The 26,578-nt window shown below is 53.8% G+C and overlaps 10 protein-coding genes across 10 annotated transcripts; 5 read left to right on the top strand and 5 right to left on the bottom strand.

The window, feature by feature from the left end:
* Positions 1 to 250: 250 nt before the first annotated feature.
* On the bottom strand, positions 251 to 2,423 carry CPAR01_01250 (uncharacterized protein; the record flags this gene model as incomplete). The annotated part of the gene is made up of 5 exons (XM_060485539.1): positions 251 to 595; positions 654 to 1,634; positions 1,932 to 2,169; positions 2,231 to 2,346; positions 2,400 to 2,423. The coding sequence occupies 5 exons, from the start codon at positions 2,421 to 2,423 to the stop codon at positions 251 to 253; spliced, it is 1,704 nt and encodes a 567-aa protein (XP_060356396.1).
* Positions 2,424 to 2,587: 164 nt separating this feature from the next.
* Positions 2,588 to 3,247, bottom strand: CPAR01_01249 (uncharacterized protein; the record flags this gene model as incomplete). Its single annotated transcript, XM_060485538.1, has 1 exon — positions 2,588 to 3,247. A coding segment is annotated over one exon (660 nt), but the record flags the coding sequence as incomplete, so codon positions are not given.
* A 1,844-nt stretch (positions 3,248 to 5,091) lies between these two features.
* On the top strand, positions 5,092 to 6,174 carry CPAR01_01248 (uncharacterized protein; the record flags this gene model as incomplete). Its single annotated transcript, XM_060485537.1, has 2 exons — positions 5,092 to 5,434; positions 5,507 to 6,174. The coding sequence occupies 2 exons, from the start codon at positions 5,092 to 5,094 to the stop codon at positions 6,172 to 6,174; spliced, it is 1,011 nt and encodes a 336-aa protein (XP_060356394.1).
* A 241-nt stretch (positions 6,175 to 6,415) lies between these two features.
* On the bottom strand, positions 6,416 to 8,297 carry CPAR01_01247 (endoplasmic oxidoreductin-1; the record flags this gene model as incomplete). Its single annotated transcript, XM_060485536.1, has 2 exons — positions 6,416 to 6,524; positions 6,592 to 8,297. The coding sequence occupies 2 exons, from the start codon at positions 8,295 to 8,297 to the stop codon at positions 6,416 to 6,418; spliced, it is 1,815 nt and encodes a 604-aa protein (XP_060356393.1).
* A 2,229-nt stretch (positions 8,298 to 10,526) lies between these two features.
* CPAR01_01246 (cyclin-dependent kinase regulatory subunit) lies at positions 10,527 to 11,066 on the bottom strand (the record flags this gene model as incomplete). The annotated part of the gene is made up of 4 exons (XM_060485535.1): positions 10,527 to 10,557; positions 10,615 to 10,673; positions 10,741 to 10,873; positions 10,963 to 11,066. The coding sequence occupies 4 exons, from the start codon at positions 11,064 to 11,066 to the stop codon at positions 10,527 to 10,529; spliced, it is 327 nt and encodes a 108-aa protein (XP_060356392.1).
* A 1,614-nt stretch (positions 11,067 to 12,680) lies between these two features.
* On the top strand, positions 12,681 to 16,544 carry CPAR01_01245 (uncharacterized protein; the record flags this gene model as incomplete). Its single annotated transcript, XM_060485534.1, has 7 exons — positions 12,681 to 12,764; positions 13,032 to 13,147; positions 13,293 to 14,006; positions 14,059 to 14,320; positions 14,370 to 14,907; positions 14,962 to 15,347; positions 15,390 to 16,544. 7 exons carry the CDS (start codon positions 12,681 to 12,683, stop codon positions 16,542 to 16,544), a joined length of 3,255 nt encoding a protein of 1,084 aa, XP_060356391.1.
* A 2,107-nt stretch (positions 16,545 to 18,651) lies between these two features.
* Positions 18,652 to 20,528, top strand: CPAR01_01244 (homocitrate synthase; the record flags this gene model as incomplete). Its single annotated transcript, XM_060485533.1, has 8 exons — positions 18,652 to 18,751; positions 18,817 to 18,842; positions 18,918 to 18,990; positions 19,048 to 19,256; positions 19,312 to 19,662; positions 19,721 to 19,787; positions 19,844 to 20,101; positions 20,155 to 20,528. 8 exons carry the CDS (start codon positions 18,652 to 18,654, stop codon positions 20,526 to 20,528), a joined length of 1,458 nt encoding a protein of 485 aa, XP_060356390.1.
* Positions 20,529 to 21,272: 744 nt separating this feature from the next.
* On the top strand, positions 21,273 to 21,935 carry CPAR01_01243 (uncharacterized protein; the record flags this gene model as incomplete). The annotated part of the gene is made up of 1 exon (XM_060485532.1): positions 21,273 to 21,935. The coding sequence occupies one exon, from the start codon at positions 21,273 to 21,275 to the stop codon at positions 21,933 to 21,935; it is 663 nt and encodes a 220-aa protein (XP_060356389.1).
* A 672-nt stretch (positions 21,936 to 22,607) lies between these two features.
* Positions 22,608 to 23,862, bottom strand: CPAR01_01242 (tRNAHis guanylyltransferase; the record flags this gene model as incomplete). The annotated part of the gene is made up of 7 exons (XM_060485531.1): positions 22,608 to 22,826; positions 22,904 to 23,008; positions 23,066 to 23,154; positions 23,211 to 23,383; positions 23,463 to 23,639; positions 23,699 to 23,788; positions 23,849 to 23,862. The coding sequence occupies 7 exons, from the start codon at positions 23,860 to 23,862 to the stop codon at positions 22,608 to 22,610; spliced, it is 867 nt and encodes a 288-aa protein (XP_060356388.1).
* A 784-nt stretch (positions 23,863 to 24,646) lies between these two features.
* On the top strand, positions 24,647 to 26,131 carry CPAR01_01241 (WD domain-containing protein; the record flags this gene model as incomplete). The annotated part of the gene is made up of 2 exons (XM_060485530.1): positions 24,647 to 25,023; positions 25,078 to 26,131. 2 exons carry the CDS (start codon positions 24,647 to 24,649, stop codon positions 26,129 to 26,131), a joined length of 1,431 nt encoding a protein of 476 aa, XP_060356387.1.
* Positions 26,132 to 26,578: the final 447 nt, after the last annotated feature.

Below are 26,578 nucleotides of genomic sequence, written 5' to 3'. Positions count from 1 at the left end.
CAGAATGTTGATGCCAACTCGGCCCCATCAACGTCTTTGCTCATTGACAGTCAAATGCACACTGCGCACTCTGTCTCACTCTAGCAGTTTTCCCGCCATGAGGCATCCTCGTTCGGGTACGAAACCTCTAAATCGTACACGTGCCGCAATAAGCGACACTAACTGAAATGCTAGTGAAAGTCGGCGTTTGTTAAATCATTAAGTCTTAACGCCATGTAGAAAACAATCGAATCGTCTTTGCGAAAGACATCTACGCCGCAGCGTGGTTCTTGCGACGGATGCTGCCGAAACGACGCTTCAGGCTGTCGCCGAAATGCTTGCCGGTGCTGTTGTGGCGATGGACGTCGGCGCTGTTGGAATGTCCCTTAGGCAACTCGGAGGGGCCGGGTCTTCCGTCTGCAGCATTGCTGACACTGCGCTGACGTACCATTGCCCCGTTGTCCTTACGTGACTGAGCGTTGATGCCGGAGCGCATCTCGTATTCTGCGGGGCTGTTGCCGAGAGAAGCCTTACGCATGCGCTTCTTCTCCTTAAGGTCTCTCTCGTAGGTGTAAGAAGGCTCTCCCTTTCCCTTCAAATCATCAGGATGATATTGCTGTCTATCGTTAGTCTCAAACTCGCGTTGCAAATTTTCAGGGCCGGTGTCGACTTACGATTCCATCCCATCTCTTGTAAGCGCCGCCTTGGTTATTGGGCTCACGCATGAGATCGGCTCCTTCCTCATAGTTCATAACATTGCCGCTCATGTCAGTGCCACCGGCGGGAATAAGACCGGTACCTTGCAAAGGCACATGCTTGTCCAGGGAATCCTGAATGTATTCGCGAGGCGTAGCCCTCAAGGCCTCCATGTTGGACTCCCTCACAGCCTCAACAGGCGCATACTTCTTGTTGCGGTTGCGGGATGCCAAAGTGGCATCATAGGGACCGCCGTGATGGTAGACGCCGCCAATACTGTCGAGCGAGTCAATGGTGTCCGTCACGGGGCCATATTTGCGCGTTCTAAGGTGAGGCGCGCGGTCCGCGGCGCGCTGCTCGCGCTTGATCATGTCTAGAGGTCGATGAGACATATCGCCGGGGAATCTCTGGTTGATGGAACTGGAACGTCTGAGACCGCTGGAGCCTTGGTGTGAGTTCACGCTCTTGCTGCGCTGAACTGAAGAATCGGCTTGGGTTCCGTTTGCCTCAGCGATAGAGCGAGTGCGTGCGCTGATGCTTCGAGTGACACTTGTGCTTGGTGGAAAGCGATTGCTTGGCGAAGACGGGCTTCGGAGACCGTTGCTTCGAACACTGGTACTGCGGCCTAGGGGATGGCCTGGCGAAGACGGTGATGTTGGGGAAGCAGGTCCTCTAAACAGGGACACCGAAGCGCGCTGATAAGTCGGTGAAAATGGATTGGATGAATGAAAGCTGGATCGCGTTGGGCTTGCGGATGCAGGCGGAGTGGGATACGATGAGGTACGACTGTGAGCTTTGGGGCTGGTCTGGCTCTTGTTGCTATTCTGAACTGGTTCTTTGCCTTTCTTCTTCTGCGAGAAAGTTCGAAGCAGTGGATCGGGGTTTATGAAAGAACTTCCGGGACCTGTTTCTTGGCTTGGTTCGGGAGCAGTAAGAGGGTCGAGCAAGTATGCTTTAGCCTACAAGAGTTGAGTTATTTGATGAGTTGGATTTGGAATGGTAGAACAAATGTGAGTCAAGGTCAAGTAACATGAGGAGATAGGAAGTATAAGAGCAACCAGAGGCCGCGCATGCTTGTGTGGAGGGACCCGTATTATTTACGTCGTCAAGGGCTTAGCTGCAGTACGAATGATGTGAGGCAGAGTTCGGAGCTGTTCTTGGAAATCCGGCAGATTGGATGGGCAGTGACGCAAGGGACTCCAAAGCAGCGTGGTCGGGGTGGCTTGAGCCGTGCATTGCAGGGGACCCGTCCGTACCTTAGCGACCAGCACACCTAAGTTGGCAGGGGTAGCTTGGACGGAGAGGGTGGCTTTGAAGAACAAGTTCGGGCGCAAGCAGCTGGGGCCGTCGGGTGCCCTGACAGGATAGAAAGGATGGGCGAGACGGGACGATCGGCTTCGACCAAGGCTGACGACACTTGAACAAGCTGACTGGTTGGGCCGAGACTTGCTTGGGTGCCCGGGAGTGACGGAATTTGGAACGTTGGGAGACGGGCTAGAAGGGCAATGATAAGGCCGCAGATGCGACGGTGACGGGATCGGAAATGTGGAGAAACGCGAGAGCAGAAAAAGAACCGTGGGCGATGACGATGTTGGCAGTAGCGCGCAGTCGGGAAATGAGCAGAAAGATCATATTGACAACAGCAGCAACTGGCAGTTGTAATAGTGCGCGCTGCGCTGGGGTAGATGGAAGTGAGTTGGAGTTTGTCCAGGCCATTGACTTACCCACTGCTTGTCGGATCCGTCCATGGCTACTGACGTCGATGCGACGATATCGGTGAATGGGTGTGTATCCTTACGGTTAGGTAATCGGGTTACCCGGTGCACAGGCGAAGTCGCGAAGACGGAGTCAAGGTAGGGATAGAGATGAGCAAGTGGTCTAGCGGGCGCCTCGAAATAGGCCGGCAGCTCGTTTACTGGAGATTGCGATGTTTATTTCGAATGATCCGAAAGCGAGTCCGTCCTTTGCCAAGACAATGAAGTGATCTCGGTGTGGACGGTGTATGCGACACACCGAAGGTGGGTGTGCTGATGGTAGTGGGACAGTTGAGGTGTTGTGTCAAAAAAGAAGCATGCGAGATGCAAAGCGAAGCAATGCAATGCAGACAAGAGACGAGAGTTGAGAGAACGCGGAAACCCAGGTCGCACCAAAGTAGGCGCGGGTGCCTTTTTGATAGTTTCCAGCGTTGTCCGTCGTTCCGTTTGGTGGGAAAGAAGTAAGGTGCTTGCCAGGCGAGGGGCAATAGAGTCATGAGCATGAGGGTGGGCGAGATGCCGACGACAGGCAGAGCCAGTCTAGGCCCGTTCTTACCTTGGACCTGTAGACCCCGTCCTTGTAAGGCAGGTCGGCTGCATGTGAGTGAGACTACAAGCATTCGTACCTTAAGATGTACATAGCAAGGTAAAGTAAGGGTAGGTGAATGTGAGTAAGTGAGTGTGTTCAGTGTGCGAATGCAGCAAGCGCAGAGAATTCTGCGCTTGTTGCTTGGACTTCCGGGAAGATGCCAGCATGGGAAGTGACCATCATGGGACCTGCGCTGACTGGGGCAGCTGAGCTTTCCATTGGTGACCTGTTCACCCACTACGTACCTTACTGCATAAGGTAGCAACCTCGTTTGTGGTGTTTTTTGTGATTTGTGGCTGCAGTGACAAGGACCTGGACTTGGGAACTTTCATGTCTGATGGGAAGGAGGGGAGGGGATGGAGGGGACAGAAAGGGACTGGACCGAGACCGCATGACTGAATGGTGTGGGCAAGTACGCGAGACGGCGGGGAACCTGCTACCTACCTTACCTTTACTGTCCGATGGTGCCTTCCATTTGCAGTGTTGGGCAATTTTCTCAAAGGACGGGAAGTCACTGTCCAGGATAATAGTACCAAATGATTGGAGGCTCTCCCTCGTACGATACCTGCTGCCGTACCTTGCATTATCTTGCCTTCTTCCTGAACAGGTTGAAGAAAGAATATCAGCACCCATCGCCACTTTCTCCTCGACATGTTCGCTGATCAAGAACTTCGCATTGTCCCTTGCTCCAGCATCACGAGATCGGCGCCGAACCACTTCTACGTACTGTCCCCCAGTCTCTCCGACATATCTCACGTGCGGTTCCATCTTCTCCTCTTCCCCTCAGCGGCTCCGCTCAGACTGTCACGATCCCTGCAGGGTCTTGTAACGGCATCCTCGAGGGACCGCGAATAGGTAGGGCAAGACACGAGAGTAAACGAAACATTTGCCCGCTAAATTGACTTAGCTCAGCCACAGGCACCCGACAACGGGACACGCGGACCCTTGAACAACGTCTGCTGTACAGTAGTCGGACATCGCATTGGTTACTGAGCCCTACGTCATGCCATTGGCAAAGTAAAAAAGTCCTCTAGCCAGGGGATCGGCAACCGCAACATCCCACTTCACCTTTCCACCAATACACCTAGCTTCTACTCTGTACGGAGTACACTATGTACCCTTTAGCTTCCTGGTATCCCGCTAATGTCGCAGGGCTGATGTGGCAGCCGCAAAATCATGAAAACTAACCAGACTTAGTCTTGGTAGTGCTGCGCAAAAATAGAGTCGGACTGCGCGGACATTTGGACGTAAACGGGACCGACACCGGCACCCAGTATGAACAAAGGGACGGTGATGCAACGGAGCCTCCGTGGTCGAAGCGTCCACTCTCGATGTTTCCACTCTGTAAGCACTCAACACGCAAGGGACTCGCGGCATATTCAGGCCGCCCAACGGGGGCATACGGGAAGGGTCCGGTCCACGTCCCATCGCCTCTCTTGTCAGGGCAATGCTTGCTCGCGATACCTGGAGGGAACACGTCGCCCAACCGGGCACGGCCTTCACCGCCAGCAACTAAGAGCAATGAGCTTAAAATTACGGTCATCGGCATTTCCTTACAGGCCAAAAGAAAAATCGAGAAATGGGGCTCTCATTTGCGCAACCTTATGCCGAACTCATAGCAGAGAGAGACTCGCGATCAAAGTATTGCCAGATAATGTGCTAGAGGAACCTCCCAAATTCGTGAACACGTTGTAAGGCAAGAAAAGCCCTTCTGTAGCCTGGATGCCTGGCACCAGTGGGTGGAAAGGCGTTGCTCTGCGTTGCTCTGCGTTGCGTGCTTAAGCGCACCTCGATCGAGATCTTGCAACAAAGCTTCGGCCGTGTTGTGCTTCTCAACACAGGCAGCCCGCTGCGGCCGGTGCCCGCTTCACCCTCTTCCACATACGGGCACCAAATGCCTTCGTCCTGTATTGCCACCCTTCCCAATCACCATTAGACGCTTTCAGGCGACGAGGTGCTGGATCAAGACTTGCTCAATGCCTATTGGCTCGATTACCTTGTCACTGACGCAGAAACACACATCACAAGGATCTTCTCTCCGGCCTTCTTCTTGTCGGTCCCTGGCACCCGGTAATGGCTCTGGTGGACTACTCGTCTTCTGACTCAGCTTCAGAGGTCGGGTCACCTCCGGCCAAGCGGCGCAAAGAGGGTACTGATGGCTCCGTGCTAGCCGGCTCTGCATCTGGCGCCGGCGCCGGCGGTCAAAAAGGAACGCGGCACAGCCCCCCGGCCTCATCGACTACGAAGGAGACAATTGGCGGCACATTGACGCTTCCGCCCCTCCCAGCCGAGTTCCACGACCTGTACGCTTCTACGGTCCGAAATGCCACTGCCGACAACCCAGCCCTGCACCAGGGCCGAAAGAGGACCATCCCCCATATTGTCGGCAACTGGCCTTCTCACGTATACGTTGAGTGTGAGTCTCGACTGTTTCATTCTCCCATTACCACACCCACCTGAAATCATCACAACTAATCTCTGCGAGTAGGGCATCCCTCTGCGGACCAGCATTCTCTCCTCACTGCTCTGCTGGATGAAATCGCGCCTCTGCTTGGCACGCGGGAGCTGACCTCGCTCTTAACTTCGGACCTCAACGCCCCTCTGCCACTCCACATCTCGCTCTCTCGGCCTCTGTCCCTGACCACGGCTCAAAAGGACGTCTTCCTCTCCGCCTTGACGTCTTCATTGGCCTCCGCCACCGGCGAGTTCAGTCTATCGCCCCGTGGCCTGGGCTTCTTCAAGTCGCCAGACTCGGACCGGGCCTTTCTCGTACTCCGCGTAGCATGCCCAGCCGCCTCCTCGCAAGGTGACACCAGCACCACCGGCAGCAACCCGCAGCTCCGTACGCTTCTCAACAAATGTAACGATGTCGCCGTCCGTTTCGGCCATCCGCCCTTGTACCAAGCCCACGCGACGGAGCTGGTCGACGACGCGTTCCACGTGAGCATCGGCTGGGCGTTTGGGCTCCCCGAAGAAGACGAGTGTCTGCGCACCTATGGCCTGCTGAAGACGCCGCAGTTCCGTGGTATTCGAAAGTGGCAGATTGATGTTTCGGGTGTCAAGGCCAAAATTGGCAACGTTGTCACTCACATCCCTTTGAATAACTCGTCCAAGAAAGGAAGGAACAGTATCACCGAAGACGGCGTGTACAAGTAAAGCATTCATAGACATTTGCATGATACCACGAAACGGAAGCCGATTTTTGAGGTGCTGGCATCGATTTGTATGTACAAACTGGTCACGATACTAGTCTAAGGAGCATTCTGGCTCCGTGAAAATAAGAATAGCAAAACGCCATTTGCCCGCGCCCGGCCATGCAAAGTATAATGATATGCCATGGTAAGATGTTCAATAACGGAAACTAAACAATGGAATAACCGACCAATCTACAACTCATCTACAATTCGTCTACGTCCGGCCGCTCAAAGTGCCAAGTTCTAGGTGTGAGGGGCAGGCCGACAAAGTACTGGTAGAATCGCAGTATCTCGAAAATAACAACATTGAAGCTGTTTGCCGGTTGTCAGTCTTCTGTTCCCCGCCGTTTTTACTCTGTGGTGATGTTTTCAAACTTACATAGTCTTGGGAGCCTGAACCCATCGGCGGACAACAAACTTGAAGGCCTTGTAAACGCGGCCAAACTCTTCGTCAAACATGTCCGCCAGGGTGTCTTCCTCGAGAGGCTCTTCCTCGCCGTACTCGTCCTCGGGATCGACCTTCTTGGGCTCCGCGTCCGGTGAGGTCACCACGTTGTGCGGCTTCTTGGCCCGGTCGGGGATCGGGCTGGACGCCTTGGCTGCCGCAGCAGCGGCGAGGGCCTCCTCGGAGTCAACCATCGCGCGGAATTTGTTAATGGCCGCGAGGGAGCTGCTGATCCGGGCATACGTGTTGAACAACGCCACCAGCTCGGTGCGCTTCAGGACGGGAATATCCTCGCTGGCATTGTCGAACTCGAACAGAACCTTGAGCGCGGTTCCGTAGCCATTGGTCTGCAGCTTGCCCCAGAGACGGCACTTATCGCAGCCAACGCAGTCCATGACGCGACTGACATTACGGAAGCGGTTGCGGAAGTCCTCCTTTAGCGACGGACCCTCACCGTTCTTAAACATGAGGCTCTCGTCAAAGATCTGAGGCACGCTCGCCGCTCCTTCAGTGACCTCGAGGACCTTGGACCGCGTCGCGGCATCCTGGTCGATATCGCCCGAGCAGAAGGTGTAGTCGCGACCCTGGAGGTAGGGACCGAGCTTGGCGACAGCGCGGGTGACGAGGGCGTAGTTGAAGTAGAGGTTGCTAATTCGCTCGGGATGGGTGTGCAGGCGGCCGCGGTAGCATGCCACATTGGGCTGCCATTCACCGGTGGTCTGGTTGAGGAAATCCCAGCAGAGGTGGGTGCTGATACTCGCGTGCATGCCAGAGATGACACGATAGAAGACACGCTTCTCCAAGCACTCGTCACCGGCCTCTAGGCCAGTCTGGGCTGCAAACGGAGCATTAGGCTGCGTCTCGCGCATCTGATCCAGGGCCTGCTGGCGCCCGACTGCCTCGAGAACCTGACGGAAGTCCTGTGCCGCGGGGCCCTTGTGGGGGATCTGCGACTGTCCTAGGGATGCCGAGTGCGGGAAAGAACTCTTCTGGAAGCAGTTCTCGCGGTAGATGGCGTCCCAGACTTGAGCGGCGCCCATGCCAGCGTATCCAGTGAATCGTTCGGGGTTGCGGAGGAGGCTTACGTAGTCGCCCTTGGAGCTCGCGCTCTCGTCTTCGGGGACGCAGTAGTCTCGCTCGTCGCACTCGTCGTCGTATTCCACCACACAGCTCTCGCCGACCTCCAGGCCTAGTTTTCCTTGTAGTGGCCGCTCGGGGCGCTCGTGTTGCACTTTTCGAGGAGGGTGTTTCGCCAGCGGTCCTTCCAGCTTTCCGAGCTCACTCGCCCTCCAGACTTCGGGAATGTCCTCCTCATTGTCGAGCGTCTCTACGGCGCAGGCAATGTTGCCGCACATGCCATTTTCATCGTTCCAGAAAGGGCACTTCTTGTGGAAAAGGTTCAGTCGGTAGTGTGAGAAGAAGTCGGTCGATCTCGTCAGGTCGTCGACTAGGGGTTTGACCTTGGTGTTTAATTTATCGAGGGTAGAGTACGAGGCGCATGCGTCGGAAACAATGGCCTTTGGGGAGATCTGGTACGACGAGTTAGAGAGAGAAATTCGGTACTCAGACACTGCGGCGGTGACGTAGGCCCTCGAGAGGAAGAGAAGGAGAAAATAAACGGCGGCATACCGCACAATCATCTTGGGCGCTCTCGCATTGAACTGGAGAACCCCAGAGTGCAAACACAGAGAGGAAGAATAATCTGCTGGCAGACTTCATGGTGATCAAAACGAAGGTCCCAGCTTCGCGGAACGGGTGGCTGATCGGAGGGTTTAATATGCAGCTGCAAAGCAAGAACAGGCGGTTGCCAGCTTGTGAATTGCTCGCGCAACTCTAACGGAGATCGTTGGTGAAGTTGACAAGTTTCCAAAGGTTCGGCTGAAACGTTGCGAGTGTCCGGGCTCCTGCAGCGCAGATCCGAGCCTTGGGTAGGCTGCGATGGAAATGCTGCAGCGCTTAAGCAGGGTCAAGTTAGGTTCGGTGAGGTTCGTTTCGGAGAAACGGCCGAGGACGTTGGAGGTTAATTGAAAGGTAAAATGGGGGGGGGGGGGAGGCGATCCAGTTTCTTGTCTCAAGTCTTAGACCAGAGATGCAAGTGGCAGAAGTGGCGTCGTCTTTGTCTCCCTATCAATGTCATGAGCTGGGGCCTCGAGCGTTTCTCTTCTCCTTGCTCGACGGGAGCAACTGAAAGGAAGGAATTAAAGAAGGTGATGTAAGCAGGGCAGAGAGGACAGAGTTAGTGTAAAGTGGGATGTTCTGGAAGAACGGGACTGTCGGGCCTTTTTAGACGCTTCCTGTCAAAGGACGCTGGCAGGCTACAGAGTCATGCGAATCTGTCCTCAACTGTATACGAATATGGCAGGAAGGCAAACGTGGAAGTAGCAATGGCACCCCCGAGCTGATTAATATGCAGCTGAGGGGTCCCTCAAAGTATCCGTACCTCGAGGTAATTATCGTGTTACTTTATCTGGCGAGGATTGGCTGATCCTGAAATGCGACCACTGGGACCTGCTACTAATATCAAAGTATCCTGGTATGTCTGGGCCTCGCACTCCAGCTTCCCGTACCTTAAACCTCACTCCGAAGTGTTTAATGCCGGCATGCTGTCTTAACTCTTACGGGGCACCAAACGCTAATTTGAGAGAGCGAGGGCGGTCCGGTATTCACTGGTGTCGGGTACCTCCAGCCCCCATGGAATGGTTGAAAGGTGTCCTTCTTTGGGGTGGAAAATCAGCAGATGTAGGAGCCAATTGGGACCACTCTGGCGCCAAAATAAGTTGCCGCCGTTCCAGCTCGTCTCTCGGATGCCGCCGCCGCCATTCAGCTCGTTCCGGCTTGGTGCATCCCGCCGACTTGCCGATTGCAGACCACGGAGCTTCTGTCATACGCCTGGCCTCCGCTCATTCCCTGCAACTTTGCACGTGTCGACCGACTGATAGCACTCCCATTCAGATGCCTGAAAAGCACTAAAATGCTTCCGTTCTTCGCACTCCCGCATTGACAAAGCGACGTCCAATAGCACTCTGCTGCACTACCGGTAGCACTCCGAAAGCCTCGTGCAGCACTGCTCAAGATCTAGGAGGTCTAAAATGTCGACTAATCATCGTAGTGCAGTGGTGCCATCATTTCGTAGTTATGATCCGTAGATTGTTCACCCAAGCCCATGCGCGTGCCTCGCTTACACTACTACATCTTGTTATGTCTCAATACAGGTGGTCGAAGCTCATATTGTGTGCATGCCTGTGAGATTACCACCCACAGGTACCATGCTCTTTGGAGACTATTTGCATCTTGTAACACTGCATTAGCTTCAAGTATCTATCTCCTGGTTCCCGAGCTCTGTTCATTACTGTCGTTGGTCCAGCTATGCAGGTGCTAGCCAACAGCGACCATCTACACAACCGACACGCCGCCCCTTCTTTTTTCAGACGAAGCATTCACTCGTCCATGATGACCTTCGTCTCAACGATTGGCGAGACCGAGTGTCCGCTACAACAGCGACAGCGTGGCATAGACGATGGCCGTGATGCAGGACAACAAACCTCTCATCAGACGAGACCATTTCTCAACTTCCAGACATGCAGCAAACAACCCAACACCAACAGATCCCCAATGACTCAAACCACCTAAAAGAAAATGCAACAACCATAGTGGTATGCGCCGTCTTTATACCGTGTGCCGTGGTCTGCAAGGACGAGGTATCATTATCTCTCAACCTCTTCTCCTGAATATCTAAAGAGAAAAGTTCCATCATCATTGGCCGTCATTCGTGTCGTTGAGAGCATCGCCCAAGCAGAAGTCTGCTGGGCGGGGAGCGGGAATTTGTACTGCGATTGCAGGGTAACGAGACGTTTCTCGCTATGCCGTTCTCACTGGGGAGGCTGGTAGTTGAGTGGGCGCCTATTTTGATCGGTGTGAGTAATACGCACAACTGATCGGATTGAGGGGTATACCAACTTGAAGAGTAGAATGTGCGGCTCAGGCTCGTGGACCTCGTAGTGTTCCCAACCCAAACTCTATGTTCCTAATATTAGCCTTCTATTGTGCGTTGCAGAGGGGCCTCATGGGGGCCGCGAGGCATACCTGAGTGATGCCGAGCGCTCGCCATTCCTCTTCCCAGAGCAGCTTCAGTGTTCCGTGGGAAGAGTCGTGGTAATCTTTAGGGATGGCCTTGAGCATGGCTTTGGGCAGCTGCACATGCCGGTACTCGTACTCGCTGTCAGAGTATCTAGAAGGGAAAAGACAAGCAAGTTAGTCCACGGTCAATGGAATTGCGGTAGGATGAGAAACAGTACGATAACCTACCGTGCAGAGTAGTGGATGGAGTCGATGAACTCGTCCAAACGGGCCCTCTCTGAGTCGGACAAAGCCCGCGGGACCTTGTTACGACGGCTCATGTCGATATCCATGGCGGAAGCGGTTCGTCTGTCTTGTGATGGGGGTGTGCGTCTGTGGGATCGAGAGTGGCGTCGAGTCTCGGCACGTAACCGCGGACGCGATCGGCGGGGTAGCTCGTTTGCGATGGACGAAGGGGTCAAGCGACGGGCGAAGCTGTCGGAGACTGGCGATATGCTCTCGGGCGCAGAAGAGGAGTCTGAGGGCGCGAAAGATCCAGTTCTTCCGGCAGGTCAGGCGACCACACACACCAAGCCAAGTCGGAGGGGAAGAGGAAGGGGAGGAAGAGAGAAAAAAAAAAGGTAAACAACGATGCAGGCGGGGTAGGCAGGAATTGGCACTGAAACAACGGTTCAGCTGCACCACTGACTCGAAGGAGGAGATGGGAAGTAACGAGGGAGCTCGAGGTCAGAAATATGATGTTCGAGGGAGGCTGGCGCGCGCAGCATCGAGGGGTTATTATTCAAAGAGTGGGCAAAGATACGGAGCAGTAAACAAAAGTCGGATTGGATTTCACTGAGGTACTTTGAACCCCAGCGCTGCCATCATCTGCTGGCCCCCAGGGTCCGAGGCGTTTTTGCCGGCAACTTCCGCCCAGGCCCGGTCTGGCCTGGCCTGGAAGAAGTACTCAAGTGCTGTGGTGCTGCATTCTTACATGCCTTAAATAACCTGAAAGACATCTAAATCTACTTTGTACTCGGGATGCTGTGCTGCTGTGCATGCAGTCCAGCTTCAGCTGATTTCACTGCAATTTTGAAAGTTCCCCTCCACTGACCAGATACCTACTTCCATTTGAGAATGAGCACAGTCCATGCCATGGGCGGTGAAACTTTTGCAGCCTACCTTACCCTTTTGCAGTTCTCAACGGCGTAGACGGGACCCATTCTATTCCTGCCACCTGGCAGCACTATTACCAGCCCGTCAATTCAGTCTGGCTAGAGTTGGAAATCCGCCTTGAGAAAAAGGCACCCACGCACCTTGTAATGGGTTCCTGAGGCACAAAGTGGCAGGAAGTCGCCGAGAGAGATACCTCGTCCTCGTACCTTCTCCTTCTGGGTGCTCCTGCTGTTCAGTGGCCAGCGCAAAAGGTCAATACCACCGTCCCGAAATTCCCAGAGGAAATCCCCTTAGCATCCCCAACCTTGAAAGACTTACCTACTCACCACCTGCCACCTGCACCTTCGCGCGAAAGCTCATCGCGCCAGAAAAAAATAATCCCACTTGAGTGCCTGGGCTTTTTTCGGTATCTCAGATCTCGAGCTACCCCCATCTCAACCCGAGAAAGAAAAAAACGTGGGGAGAGCTGCATCACTTCCGGGGACCTGCCTACCTACCTTAGGTACCTTCCATACTTCGGTCTGCGCTACGTACCTTACCTTACGAGGTTCCGTCTACAGCCCTGTCTGCCAACAACCTTGCCCCGAACCTGCCTTCCTTACCCGCTCCGTCTCCATCTCCAACCCGACGCGTCTCTGCAATCCAGTCGCAATTGCAGCATCACCACCACCTCACCCACACAAAGGCTGCCACCTGCCGTCACCCATTGCAGGCACAATACAGCAAACAGCTCTTTCTTACTTTCTCAGAAAAAAGCGCATGCGTCCGCGACCATTGTCCTCACCTTTTTGATGGACAACAAGCGGAGATCATCCGCCGTCAATGGCGCGAATGAAGCTGACGAACGCGCTGCAAAACGCCAGAGACTGACTGAGGTGAGCTCCCATTGTCCTTTACACCCCCAAATGCACCCCTCACCTGTCGACGGAAGCTTTTTCTGCTTGTGTCGTCCTTCACAGGGCTTCACGAGGAATCTGACTTGCGATCCATTGGTACCGCAATAAGTGACATTGGCCTGGGCATCCTTTGGCTTGCACTTCCCTCCATCATGCCCATTTTCGGCCGTTTCCCAAATTTTCTAGACTCTCTCAGCGCACTCTCTTCTCTGGACTCCTAGACACTGCTGTTCTTCAACAAAATAGCTGACATTTCTTCCTCCCTCGCAGAAGTATGACCTCAGCAAGGGGGAGACGGTCGAGTCAACCACCGAACATGGCCTATTCTTCCTCGAGCAGATCCGTCGGACTCAAGACAAGAAGTGAGTCTACCTACCTACTCATCTTAGCTATGGCATAGCTCAAGTCGATTTCCACATCGACTCGATGTGTCTTGGACTTTTGATTGCAGTGGTGTCATCTGCAAATCAGACACAGCGGCGTGTGCTAATCTTCCAACTCTTCTAGTGGTCGCAAGGTCGCAGTCTATTTCGAGAAGCTGATGCCGAGAGAGGGCAACGCCGAATACTACAAGAAAACGAGGATGCCGATTTCGCTCTCGATAATCGAAAGAAAGCTCAAGAATGGCGATTTCTCGACTCTCACCGAACTCGAGAGCTATTTCAAGCGCATGGTGTCCAACGCGAAGGACTACTACTCGAGGAGCACTCCCCAGTTTGACGACGCTGAGAGAGTTCGCAAAGCTCTGAGCAACTTCATGACCAAGACCAACCCGGCTTATGCTAGAGGCGGCTATACTGCGGTTCCGACCGTTCTACCCGCCCACCGCGTGGACGAAGCCGAAGACGACGACATTGAGAAGCCACAGGGTGCCGCAAAATCCCCTGAGGAACAGGAAGATGCTGAGGAAGATGATGAGGAAGAGGGAGAAGAAGCTGAAGCAGACGAAGAGGACGGAGATGAAGAGGAAGATGACGATGCGGACGGCGAGGAGGACGATGACGAGGGAGGCCAGAACTCCAAGCCGACTATTCTTATCCGCCGCAGAGGACCGGGTAGATCGTCATCGTCCAGGGCCGTGACATCTCGCAAATCGCATGCTCGAAATGCCACGCCTAGTCGCCCTGACTATGATTACGAGGGCGTCTCGTACAAGGGCCTCAACTTCCAGGCAGCTCAAGAAAAGATTGTGGAGGAAATGATTCGCAAGAAAGAAGCTGAGTAAGTGAACCCTTCTCTCCATCCCTATGGATCATGCTAACACGCCGCCTAGCGAGGACGAGGCCTACTTTGAACCCTTCATCAACCTTCCTCCACGAGCCTTGAAAGACTATTACAGAGTCGTCAAGGATCCCATGTCCCTCAGAAAGCTTCAGAAGGCCACGAAGGGCATTCATGGACGCAACGAGGCCACCGGGATTAGCGACTTGAAGAGCTGGGCGGCATTCGAAGAAGCAGCCAGCTTGCTGTGGGATAACGCCAAGTACTACAACGAAGAAGGAAGCGAAATCTATGAACTGGCGCGAGAACTTCAGGTATGCCTCACCTTAACGACTACGAGATCAACTTCTGACAAGGGTGTAGGAATTCTTCGCTATTGAAATCAAGAAGGCCAAGGCAGCTGTTCCAGAGCCTTCGCAGCCCAAGATCAAGCTTAAGGTCCAGCAGTCGGCCACTGAGCAGCCGTCCACATCTAAGAAGATCACCATCCATGTTGGGGGCAAGAGTGATTCCGCGGACTCGCCGGCCCCCACAGTTCCCCAGGCAGCCGGAGCCGCCGTCAGTGATCAGGCGCCACTTGGCAATGGTACCGCTCGCCAGAGTGGACTACCAGCTGCTTCCGCTGCGATGGACAGACTCCGAAGCACATCGGTCGCATCCCCGAGCCCCTCTGTCACGAACAACATCAAGCGCGAGGACGCAGCACGATCTTCGCCTGCAGTGACTCCCGGTCAACCCAGCACGCCTTCTGCTTTCCCGCCGCCCGCGGGACAGACAGCAAACCTATCCAGCGCGACGTTCCAACCCATTGGAATTGTGCAGCCTCAACCGCAGGCGAATGCCATCCCACAGCCGCCTCCGAAACCTCTGTGGGATCAGCAGTTCCGTGCGCCTGGCAAGAGTACGTGTAGTGCGAGAGAGATGAAAATGACTATATCACTAATCAAGCTCCCAGGCGCTGCCGATGCACTCATCACCAATCTGACTATCCAGGCTCATCCAATGATCACTCACGGAAGTCGCTTCAACATGAGCTTAAGTCCCCTCGAAAGAGAGTGCAAGCAGTCTGTGACTGTTCATGTCCCCGCCACCCAGCTGAGACTTCAGGTCATTGCGACTTTGCCGCTATTCCTTGAGAAGGAAGGACGTCAGTGGCGATTTTGGGTGCAGGTAAACCGGTCTACTGTACAGCAATCTCATCCCATTCAGGGTCAGGTGCTCCCCGTCAACGCTAGAGTCTTTGACGTTCAGCTCCAGGCTGGGATGGTCAATGAAATCGACGTCTCCGTCGCGGCTGCTCTGCCTAAGGGACAAAAGCTGCCGAATGGAGCCGATTTCGAGGTGGAGACAATGACACTGCTTGCCAACGTGCCCCGGAACTAGAAGTCTTCCAATACCACTAGTCAAGCTGTTCCGTCTGACGACTATTCGGGCATCCACGGAAACGAGGCGGACGTTCAGCCTATCGACCAAGTGCGTTCTGAGAACCGTCAGGCGCATGAGGGTATTTCCGCTCTTACTCTACTGCCTCCAATCACCTTGCAAGACGTCTGGGATCAAGCTGGATTTAGGGACGCGACAGCTGCTTCCGCGGCGAACCCACTCGGGTTTCGGGAGTACATCACGAATGAAGGATTGACCACCTTCTATCCGCCCATCCCGAGTTGGCCTGAAGACGATGATGTGTCGCCGCAAGTGCCTACAGCTCAACAGCCCGCAGCGATGGCTCCGGTGACAACTCCGGCGACGACTCCTAACTATGGAAACAACGATCATCCAGCTGCTTCGCCTCAGGATGGATCTCGTATATTTTCCCGCTTACAGAGGCTGATGTATGAAGAGGCAGAGCATCTGCCCCTTCTGAGTGACTCGGGGCAGCCCCAGTCTTCCAGAGCTCTTCAGCCCCTGGGTCAAGCCGCCTCCCAGGCATACATGGCGTCAACACCGACTAGAGAGACTCATGCTGCAGAGACTCGTCACAATAATCAGCCAAACGCGGGCTTTAGCCAGCCTCCACACGCCACACAACAGGCCCCGGGTGCGCAAGCTGCCGATGGATTCTATGGTCATTTACCGCAGCAACTTCGCATTGTCAACTCCGGACTGCCAGGCGAAAACATGCGACTGCAACTTCAGCAGGAGCAGATTGCCCGGGAGAATGACCGCCGGGCTCGAGAGCATTTCCAGTCTCAAGTGCATCTTCAGTACCGGCAGTCCCCGCATCGTTCTCAGCAGCGCTCCGAGATGAAAGTCAAACAGGAGGGTACTCAGATGCCTAGTCAGGATGCTCAGAACGCGGCCATCAGCAACCAGGTGGGCAAGGTCATCAAGCAAGGGGCCCAGACGCTGCGAGATCTTGAGAGCCAGCATTATGGAAGAAAGTACGTGGCAGTGACCCGAGAGGACTACGGTTACATGGGCTACTACTCGACCACTGAGATGATGGCCATTAGGCAGCGCGAGAGAATCGCTGGTCCTCAGCCCAAGAGACCGGCGCTGGAGGGCGACCCTGATGGTGAGTACGTCTGGTCTGTTTGATGGCCAAGCCATGCCTTCTTGCGGGGCCACATCCATTCTGCCTCAAGCGGCGACATGTTCTTGGTGGATATCTAAGCACTTGCTGGGGTGATAGGGGTTTTCTGGTTCTCGTGGGCTTCACTTTCTGGGATGGACTTGTGCGCTTTCGCGCCTCGTACCCGTCTGGGTACTCTTTCTCGGTTCTGGGCTTGGGATGGCTTTGTCGCCGCCATAGTATCGCCATGGAACCTCCATTGTAGAGTAAATCGCTATCATTAGATAGGAAATGAACTTATATACACACCAAGTTGTATGTCCAAATCCAGTAAAACCGAGGCATGAACTGCTGGTTTCTTCGTTGTCACCGAGTTGCCTTCATATATCTCGACTCGTTGAGACGGGACGCAATGAGGAATTGATTCACGTTGAGGATAATCACGGAAACACCAGACAAATAGGTTTCTCCGGCTTATGAGATCTAGTCAAGGTGTGGCTGCAAACCCGTAGTGGCTCACTGTAAATACTGTTGTTCTTTCGCAGGTATAGTGCAGCAGATGCGGAGACAGTAGATCAAATAATTTGAAATACCTACAATACCTATCCAATCCGTAGGAATATTGCAAGGACTCTAGGAGTCATACTTGCATGACGTCGTCTGGGGATCCGTTATTGAAGGGTGGACCCTCGTGGGAAAACTGGAGCAGCGTCTACCCCAGCACCCAGCAACCGGCAGCCAGATGATGTCTGTGAGTATGTCGGTAATGCGGACGGGGGGCTCGTCGGAGGATCCGACAAAGCGACCTAACCATATTATGGCGTCGCGGTGCATAGGGTTCGACGACGACCTCGAGTGCCCAGCCAATCCTCTCGTTTTCCATTGCTTGTTCGATTTGATCAACGAGCATGAAGATAGACAGCTCCTCGCATCATCGTTGTTTTCTGAAGAGATATCCGACTGGGGTCCGGATTAAGCACGGCAAGTTGCATCACTAGTATAGGTCGGGCTGGCGGCAATTGGTCTGATGTTTAATACATGGTAGCTGGTTGGCGCGAGGCACGCTCGGCTCATGAGCGTGCTGCTCGTGAACCCACGAGGAGGACCGCGCAGGCGGGCCAACTCTGTCAAACTTCGTCCCAGTTGTCGTCTTTGATGCTTAGCGCCATTCAAATTCGTGGGGGAAGAGTTGATTGAAGCTTCCAAGGGCAGTTCGGTCAGGTCATGACTTCCGACGGCACCATTGCGACAACGCAAGTCTCTTTGCATTGCGGCAAGAGGTCGGCGCTCCGCCCAGGTAGCTGACCTTGCAGCTCTCAGGAACCTTGTCAATGGGTAGGCCAGGCCCCTCTCGCCGCTCACAAATCAGCCAACAATGGCTGCAGAGACATCATGTTGGGGGGCAGGATCCGACGAGGAGGACGAAAGGCGGTGTCTTTTCACGCAGGGCCATCACTGCTGCAGGACCATGATCCATCAGCAGGTGGCAGGACTGCGCGGGAGGATGGCACAGAAACGGACACGGACCATGGACCCAGGCAAGCTGCAGCATGTGGAATTACCGCGTGAGGTTTAGCGTGGACCTCCAAGTGGGAGATCGATCTTCCGATAACGGGGGGCTGATTGGCCTACGAGCTGTGTGGAGAGGCCTTTCTCCAATGAGAGAGGTCGAATGCAGCCCACTTCAGGTGGCATCTAGCGGGGTACAGACAGGACAGACGTAACGACCGGCCCTTGGAAAATGTTGATTAAGAGTCAATGGCACAGTGCTGCACAGCGCGGTCGGGGATGTGCCATGAGCGGGGCTAAAGAGTGGAAAAAATTCTTTTTTTCCGCTCATTGACTGGCTGACCTTGGGAACAGCGAACGCCGTCCTCGGTCATCACTGGCCATCCCGCCCAATCCACACCTTGTTGCGTACCGCCTCGCCTCGCCCGGTGCTTTTTTTTTTTACTTCCAGTTTTTCCTTACATATACTCTTGGCCTACCGTCCATCTTCCCAGTCCGTCTTTGAACTGTGACTCAACTTGCTTAAACCTCCGTCTATAAATCCCACCATTATCCCGAGCTTTGAGCAATTCACCCTCGAACAAACCACTTTAGTATACGACATACGGTGCATGAACATACAAAATGTGCCCTACTCCTGATGTCCCGGCCTCCAATGGCCACGCAAATGGCACCAATGGCCATGCGAACGGCAATGGTGCTGCCAACGGCACCAACAAGGCTGGTGAGTTTCGCAGCTTCTTGCGCGTTACACCGACGTCAATTGATGACTGACTTTGTTGCGTCTAGACCACCCCGGCTACACTGCCATTCCTGTAAGAACCATCAATCGCCTCCGAAAACCGCTTTCGCGGTTCCGGTGACGAACTGTTCTGACCTCGACGATATAGACCAAGCAGAAGCACAGCAACCCGTACCAGCCGGTCGGCGACTTCCTCAGCAACGTTGACCGATACAAGATTAGTGTGTTCTGCCGAACGGGCTTCTTTTGAGTGACCCCCACTGACGTGTGACGTATAGTCGAGTCCACCCTGAGAGAGGGCGAGCAGTTCGCCAACGCCTTCTTCGACACCGAGACCAAGATCAAGATTGCCAAGGCCCTCGACGACTTTGGTGTCGACTACATTGAGCTTACCTCGCCCGCTGCCTCTGAGCAGTCCCGCAAGGATTGCGAGGCCATCTGCAAGCTCGGCCTCAAGTCCAAGATCCTGACTCACGTCCGCTGCCACGTAAGAGCTCTCCGCATCCGCACGCCTAAACAACGCAAAGGCTAATATTGCACAGATGGATGATGCTCGCCTCGCTGTCGAGACCGGTGTTGACGGTGTGGATGTCGTCATTGGCACCTCTTCATACCTTCGCGAGCACTCCCACGGCAAGGACATGACCTACATCATCAACACCGCCATCGAGGTTATTCAGTTCGTCAAGTCCAAGGGCCTCGAGATCCGTTTCTCTTCCGAGGACTCCTTCCGTTCCGACCTCGTCGACCTTCTTTCCGTCTACAGCGCCGTCGACAAGGTTGGCGTTCACAGAGTTGGTATTGCCGACACCGTTGGCTGCGCCAGCCCCAGACAAGTCTACGACCTTGTCCGCACCCTGAGAGGTGTTGTCAGCTGCGACATCGAGACTCACGTAAGTCATCTTTGGACCGAGTGAGCACGGCGCATAACTAATGCTTACACCTGAACAGTTCCACAACGACACGGGATGCGCCATTGCCAACGCCTACTGCGCGCTCGAGGCCGGTGCCACCCACAGTGAGTTCAATGCTCGACGGCTATGTACTTCTCACACACTAACATCTTGCTTCCAGTCGACACCTCCGTCATCGGTATCGGTGAGCGCAACGGTATCACCCCTCTCGGTGGTCTGATGGCTCGCATGATCGTCGCCGCCCCCGACTACACCAAGTCCAAGTACAAGCTGCACAAGCTCAAGGAGCTGGAGGATCTCGTTGCCGAGGCCGTCGAGATCAACATTCCCTTCAACAACTACATCACCGGTTTCTGTGCCTTCACCCACAAGGCCGGTATCCACGCCAAGGCCATCCTTAACAACCCTAGCACATACGGTATGTTCATTGGGACTGTTTCGTAACGGGGGACATGGCTAACTCATGTGCAGAAATCATCAACCCCGCCGATTTCGGTATGAGCAGATACGTCCACTTCGCATCAAGATTGACTGGCTGGAACGCCATCAAGTCGCGTGTGGAGCAGCTTGGTCTCACCATGACCGATGCTCAGGTCAAGGTTGTCACTCAGAAGATCAAGGCCCTGGCGGACGTCAGGCCGATTGCCATTGACGATGCCGATTCCATCATCCGTACTTTCCACTTGAACATTACGGAAGGTGAGGAGAAGCCGCTGTTGCCCAACTTGACCGCTGAGGAGCAGGCCAAGTTCGAGAAGGCGGAGAGAGAGCTTGCTGGCGAGCCTGAGAAGCGTGCTTTGGATGAGGCTGCCGCGGAGCCCGCGGCTAAGAAGATTAAGGCGTAAATTTTTTTCACATTTCCGGGATGCATATGGGACACCAAAAAATGGGGCATCTGCTTGTACAATCATAGAGGGGAGAGCTACAAAAGTGTTTAGTTCAGATACCTCATCAACGAAGAAACGTTCAAAGTCGAAACGGTATTACACAATTGGATCGCTTAGCTCTCAAGCGCCAGTGTTTTTGGATCTGTCGACCACCAACAGTTTCTACATTTTTAGAGGGAGCCACCAAGGCGTGATACGTGGATCAGTACTCGGTCATATCAAGGGATCGATAACTGTAACATGAATCAGTTGCTCCTTAGGAAAAGAGTTCCACGCTTCCCATCATCGAGGCAATGATATGAAATGCTCAGCTGTCGGCTGGGTCGACCATTGATGTTGGTGGGGCTGGGTTCCATGGCCGGCGTGAGGCTAAGATAAGATAAGATAAGATAAGAGCGGCAGAACAGAAAAATTCCAGTTCACCGACCACTTTTTGGCAGAGTACTTGGTCGCAATCCTCCCTCCAGTTGCAGCCGCCCAACGAAGACAAATCTAATGAAATCCTCAGCCATGAAAACGTCCCCCATGCGCTCATGACACCTTCGAGCCTACCGACGTATACCGCCCTAACTACTTTTCTCTCTATCCGGTCACGAATCTAAGAAAACGAAATCGAAATCTCCCATCGAAAACGATCAAAAGACAGAGCCCCTCCAAACTCCCACAACCGTCAAGAGAAAGAAAAGAAAAAGGAAAAGAAAGATGGACGCGCGCGCCCTCCTCCAATCGCAGGGATGGCGCGGAAGCGGCCACTCCCTCCACGCGACAGACGACCGCATCGGCCTCGCGAAGCCGCTCCTCCTGAACCGCAAAGACAACACCAAAGGTCTGGGCACGAAAGCGCACTTTACGAGCGACACGTGGTGGATGAACGCCTTTGACGAGCAGCTGCAGGGGCTGGACACATCGAAACCGGGACAGGTGACGCAGACGGTGACGGCGGGCCGGCTGAACCAGATTGAGAAAGTGTCGGGGGGCAAGTGGATGCTGTATGCGAGTTTTGTCAAGGGCGGGTTCTTGGAGGGGACGATTGAGGGGTTGGAGAGGATGAAGCAGGAGGGGGAGGTGGAAGAGAGGGTGGGGGAGGTCACTGGGGCTGTAGCGCCTCAGAGTTTCAGTACGAGTATTGCGAACATGACGACGACGACAAAGGTGAACGGGAAGAGGAAAGAGGGAGAGACAAAGGAGGAGAGGAGGGCGAGGAAGGCTGCTAAGGCGGCGAGGAAGACGGCGAGGGAAGCGAGGAGGGTTGATCGGGCTGCGAAGAAGGTGTTGAAGGAGGAGAAGAGGGCGCGGAGAAAGATAAAGGAGGCGAAGAGGGAAGCGAGGAAAGCGGAGAAGGCGAAGAAGGTGGTGTCTGGTTGATGTTGTGGGCTGAGATGAGGATGGGTTTCTGGACCGAAAAGGGGTGACAAACGTGGACATGTTCCGCCACGCATTACCAACCCGAAAACGAGACCCCGTCGCCGTGGCTACTTCGCCGAAGAGCGAGAGGCTGTGCGGCGCCGACGTCGATGAACATCAACCGCTGGCTTCGCGGCTTCATGGGAGGGCTGGGGCCGTGGAAAGGCGATTTTGTCAATATCAGGGTGACTATGTTATCATATGGCGCAAAGGTATATCCAAAAAGCATTGATTGATAGAAGATAGAGGCCACACCGTCCTACTTGGACGTCAGAGCAAACGGGCTCTGTGGCAGTTACAGGCTGCTATTTCGACGATAGTAGATTAAATATCGGATGGCTAGATCATCGACCAGAATTCATGATGTTCTTGTTCTCTGCAGTTTGGCCTCAGCCTTGTAAAGTGATGTATAACTCATCTCCCTCTAAGAGCCGTTAGGAATTGAGCTAGATATGGAATCTCCCTATGGGTAGCTCTATCTCATGCTTACCACCCCCTCGTCCTTCTCTAAGCAGTCTGCCGTCTATGCGGATTCAGACCTATCTATGTCCCTCTTACGGCGTGTAGACTAGAGGGGCTCCTAGACCAGCCGATAGCAGAGTCAAGATTTCTCATCCGAGAGATTCAAGGCATTCAAGTCTCCTTGGGGGTCTTCCCTGGCTTGTTGGAGAGCAGCCACGGCCTCCTATCCCAAAAGTCGTCCTTGATAATGTCGAGGTGCTCGATAACGACGCGGGCCTTGGTGCGCTTTTTCTTGTCCTTCTCCGCTTGCGTCTTGCTCTGTTGGACAGGTTCCGCGAGCGCATCTGCCGCCTGCGCGGCGTTGTGCGTACCTGGTTCGACGAGCTCGTACTGTAAAATGATATCTTGGTCAGGGAAATTTCTGCGTCTCACGCATCCTGTCAATGAGACAGCTTGGCATGACTCACATCTCGGAAGACTACACTGCCTTTCTTGTTGATCTCGGGTTCGTTGTTGTAGTTGATCTTGAATTTTGAGAAAAGGATCTCGTTCTTGTCTCCGGATAGGGTGCCCTTGTGATATAGTTAGATCATTTTTGCATGAGTATGCCTTGGTCAAGGAAATCTCACTGCCAGGAGCTTCTCTGCCTCTCTGTTGTCTAGACCACCTAATTGGATGAGAGCCCAGAATGTTGTGTTGTAGAGATTGTTGATATGGCCTTTTACTAGGTTAGTTTCCTCAGAGCACGAAAAACTACGTTGATAGAGCACTCACAATCGACTTGGCGCCAGCTCATGTAGTCTCTCAAGTTCGACACGGTAGGATAGCACACTGCCCTCCCGTCAAAGCTCGGCAGAGGCGAGGTGAGCGGGGTATCTGGGAAGTACTGCGACCATAAGTGCACGTAATTGGCAGTGAACGTGGACACGACTGTGCTTGAGATCTTGCTAAAGAAATTTAGCAAATGCAGCTTGAAATATTGGGAGCAAACCCAGTGAGGAGTTTCCGAGAGGGCGACTCGCTTACCTGGCTCTTCTCTCGAAGAGGGTACATGATTTGTGAAACACGAAGCTGTACTCATCGCTGACACCGTAGGCGATGGTGATATCGGGGAGCTCGGTGACGACGACCCTCGCGGCGGCGTTCATGAGGTCGATGGCCCTCTTGTCGTTGGGCTTTTCAAAGCCATACTTTGCACATAATCTACGTGGTGTAAGGCAACTTCGATAAAGGCAGATTTCCCCTCGACCCTCCTGACTTACTTGGTGAAACCTCGCCCGTCTATGCGGACGACGATCCAAGTGTTTGGCAAGAGAAAGTCGGGCTGCTCGAAGCTCTTGACGTATTCAAATCTGGAGAGGCGGTCAGATCAAAATTCAATAGGGCGGTGTAAACTGGCCATGGACTCTTACTTGGAGTTCGCCATTGTGAAGATGGGGAAGAACTAACCGTCTGAGGTCTACTGCAAGGCAGTGTTGTTGGAGACGAACTTCAGACAGCCCAGCAGACGGGATGGCGGGGGAGGGGTTGTTCTGCCGCTGCTTCAGGGGGGTTTAAATCTGAGCTGAAATGTGTGCAAGGATCAGGGATGTGGAAAGGCAGCAGTCCCCTTTCATGCTCCCCATCATGTATCCCACCATAGACAAGCTGTATTATTCGTTTTTCTACTTGAAATTTTCTGCGAATTATAAAAGTATACAAATGGGGAAGTTACTCCCACTGTTCTTACATAAAGGAAGTAGAACGAATATACAGGAGAGACGACTCCGTCCTCTAGTCCTCTCCTGGTTGTGCCTACTGTAAGTTAATTGCGACGCGCAATCAGCGTCTACGAGCGATATTCGGTCACTAAGTATCATCGATCTTCAGCGGCAAGTCGCTCTTTATAGAACCTGAATCGTTGTACTATAACTACACCTCTTTTGTCTGAGATCCTCTTTCAAATTTACATATGCGAAGGCTCGGAAAGGTGCTATAGGTATATCTGAGGTACTCCGGTGGCAGGCAGCGTTGTGGGGCCCGATCCCTGGAGCGCTTCAGCCTTGTAGGCGCAAGAAAGGCAGTCGCATGCGCACGGCTGCACTCCAACAATTACCTATTCTGCGAATCCACCCCAAGTTTGCGACCTACACCATCACACCCCTCAATCCAACGCACGCAAAGCTTGGCTAGTTTGCCCGCTTGCGGAAGCAGCTGAGCCTCCCGTGACCATGAACTTCCTTCTCAGTAATGAAGAGAATGAGGCCATCGCCGCGGTCGAAGCTATCAACGCGATCAACAACACGAACACAATCCGATCTGGACATTCAACATGCCTACGATTCAACCGATCGGGCGACCTCTTGGCCTCTGGGAGGGTGGACGGCACAGTGGTCATCTGGGATATCGAAACAATGGGCGTAGCGAGGAAGATGCGCGGCCACCACAGAAGCATCACTTCGCTGAGTTGGTCTAGATGCGGCCGGTATCTACTGTCAGCGTGCCAAGGATGGAAGGCTGTCTTATGGGATTTGAAAGATGGCAAACGGTATCGTGAGGTCCGTTTCCGGGCTCCGGCATACATCGCGGAGCTCAATCCCTTCAACCAGTGAGTTGGATAGCCCCAATATCCGTGAAGTTGAGAGTTTGCTAACTTGGCAAGTCACCAATTTGTGGCCTCGATTTTTGAGGATCAGCCGATCCTCGTCGATGTGTCAGACGTGACCGATGTCAAATACCCCCTCAGCTCGGCACCGAAACGCCCCGACATCGACGGCGAACCTACCGAGAAACAGTTGAAAGACGACGCCAAACAGATGACCACCGTCACGATATTCACCTCTACGGGAGAGCATATCCTTGCGGGAACCAACAAGGGATGGATCAACGTCATCGACGCAAAGACTCGGAAGACGATATACTCAGAAAAGCCATGCAGCGGTGTTATTACAACATTGCGCCTGAACAACTCGGGGAGGGTTCTCCTGATCAACGCCCAAGACCGCATTGTCAGAACCTTCCATATTCCAAATCTCGCGGCCGAGGACCTCGACCTCGATACCATACACTTCACAGAAGAACACAAGTTCTCAGACCAAGTTAACAGGCTGTCATGGAACCACGTCACGTTCAGTTCCGCGTCCGAGTACGTCGCGGCATCAACGTACAACAACCACGAGATTTATGTCTGGGACAGAGGCATGGGCAGTACAGGTCTGATCAGAATACTGGACGGCCCCAAGGAAGAGCAAGGCGTTGTGGAATGGCACCCGGATCGACCCTTCATCGCAACGTGCGGCCTCGAGACGGGGAGAATATACATCTGGTCCGTCATACCCGAGCAGAAGTGGTCCAGACTTGCGCCCGACTTTGCGCAGGTTGAGGAGAACCAGGAGTACGAGGAACTGGAGGACGAATTCGACATATATGGCCAGGAGGAGCTGCAAAAGAGACGCTTAGACGCGGAGGATGAGGAAGTGGATGTCGTTACTTCCACGGTTATCAATGGGCACATTAGCGATGCTGGAGCCTTCCGAATGCCGATACTCTTCGACCTCGGAGAGAGCGATAGCGAGGAAGAGTTCGTTGCGGTATCTACCGGTACCATGCGGAGAAGGAGTCCGGGTGCGGACGGTGAGATACCGGACAGCGAAGTCGTGGAGGATAAGATGACCTCTCGAAAGGGTAGGATTGGTGGCAAAGGTCGGAGAAGATGAAGAATATAATACCCCGAGGCGTCGATGGTTTCTGCGTTGACAGGCAGGCTTCTAAATGAACTAAAGTTGAAGCGTGAACACCAAAAACGCGTGACATGGCGTTGGATCGCGTCGCCATGGGACGAGCTTCGTTGGTGTGCGGACCCTTGCTCGGACTTAGCGCGATGGGGCTTGTAGTGATGTAAACCAGAATGATTCAGGACTCTAAGAGCCCTCGAAGCTGGGTGGCTGCTTAATAATGACGAGACTTCGACAGCCATTGGGGGAAATGCTAGACAAAGCGAGGGAGTCGAGTCTCAAAAATCCTCAGCCATCAAGTCTTGTCAACGCCAATCTCATCTTTACCGCTGCAAAGGTTCCCCCAGGAATTCTTGACTCATCGGCGTGATGCAGGCTTGCAGCTGAAGTTCCTCAGGACTTTTTCTTCTCGCACAGTGAGCGATTCAC

This window comes from Colletotrichum paranaense, assembly GCF_030867605.1.
Source record: "Colletotrichum paranaense strain IMI 384185 chromosome Unknown Scaffold_1.1, whole genome shotgun sequence".
NCBI classification, from domain to species: domain Eukaryota; kingdom Fungi; phylum Ascomycota; class Sordariomycetes; order Glomerellales; family Glomerellaceae; genus Colletotrichum; species Colletotrichum paranaense.
The sequence above is the reverse complement of the archived record's forward strand: the minus strand, read 5'-3'. Positions and strand labels throughout refer to the sequence as shown.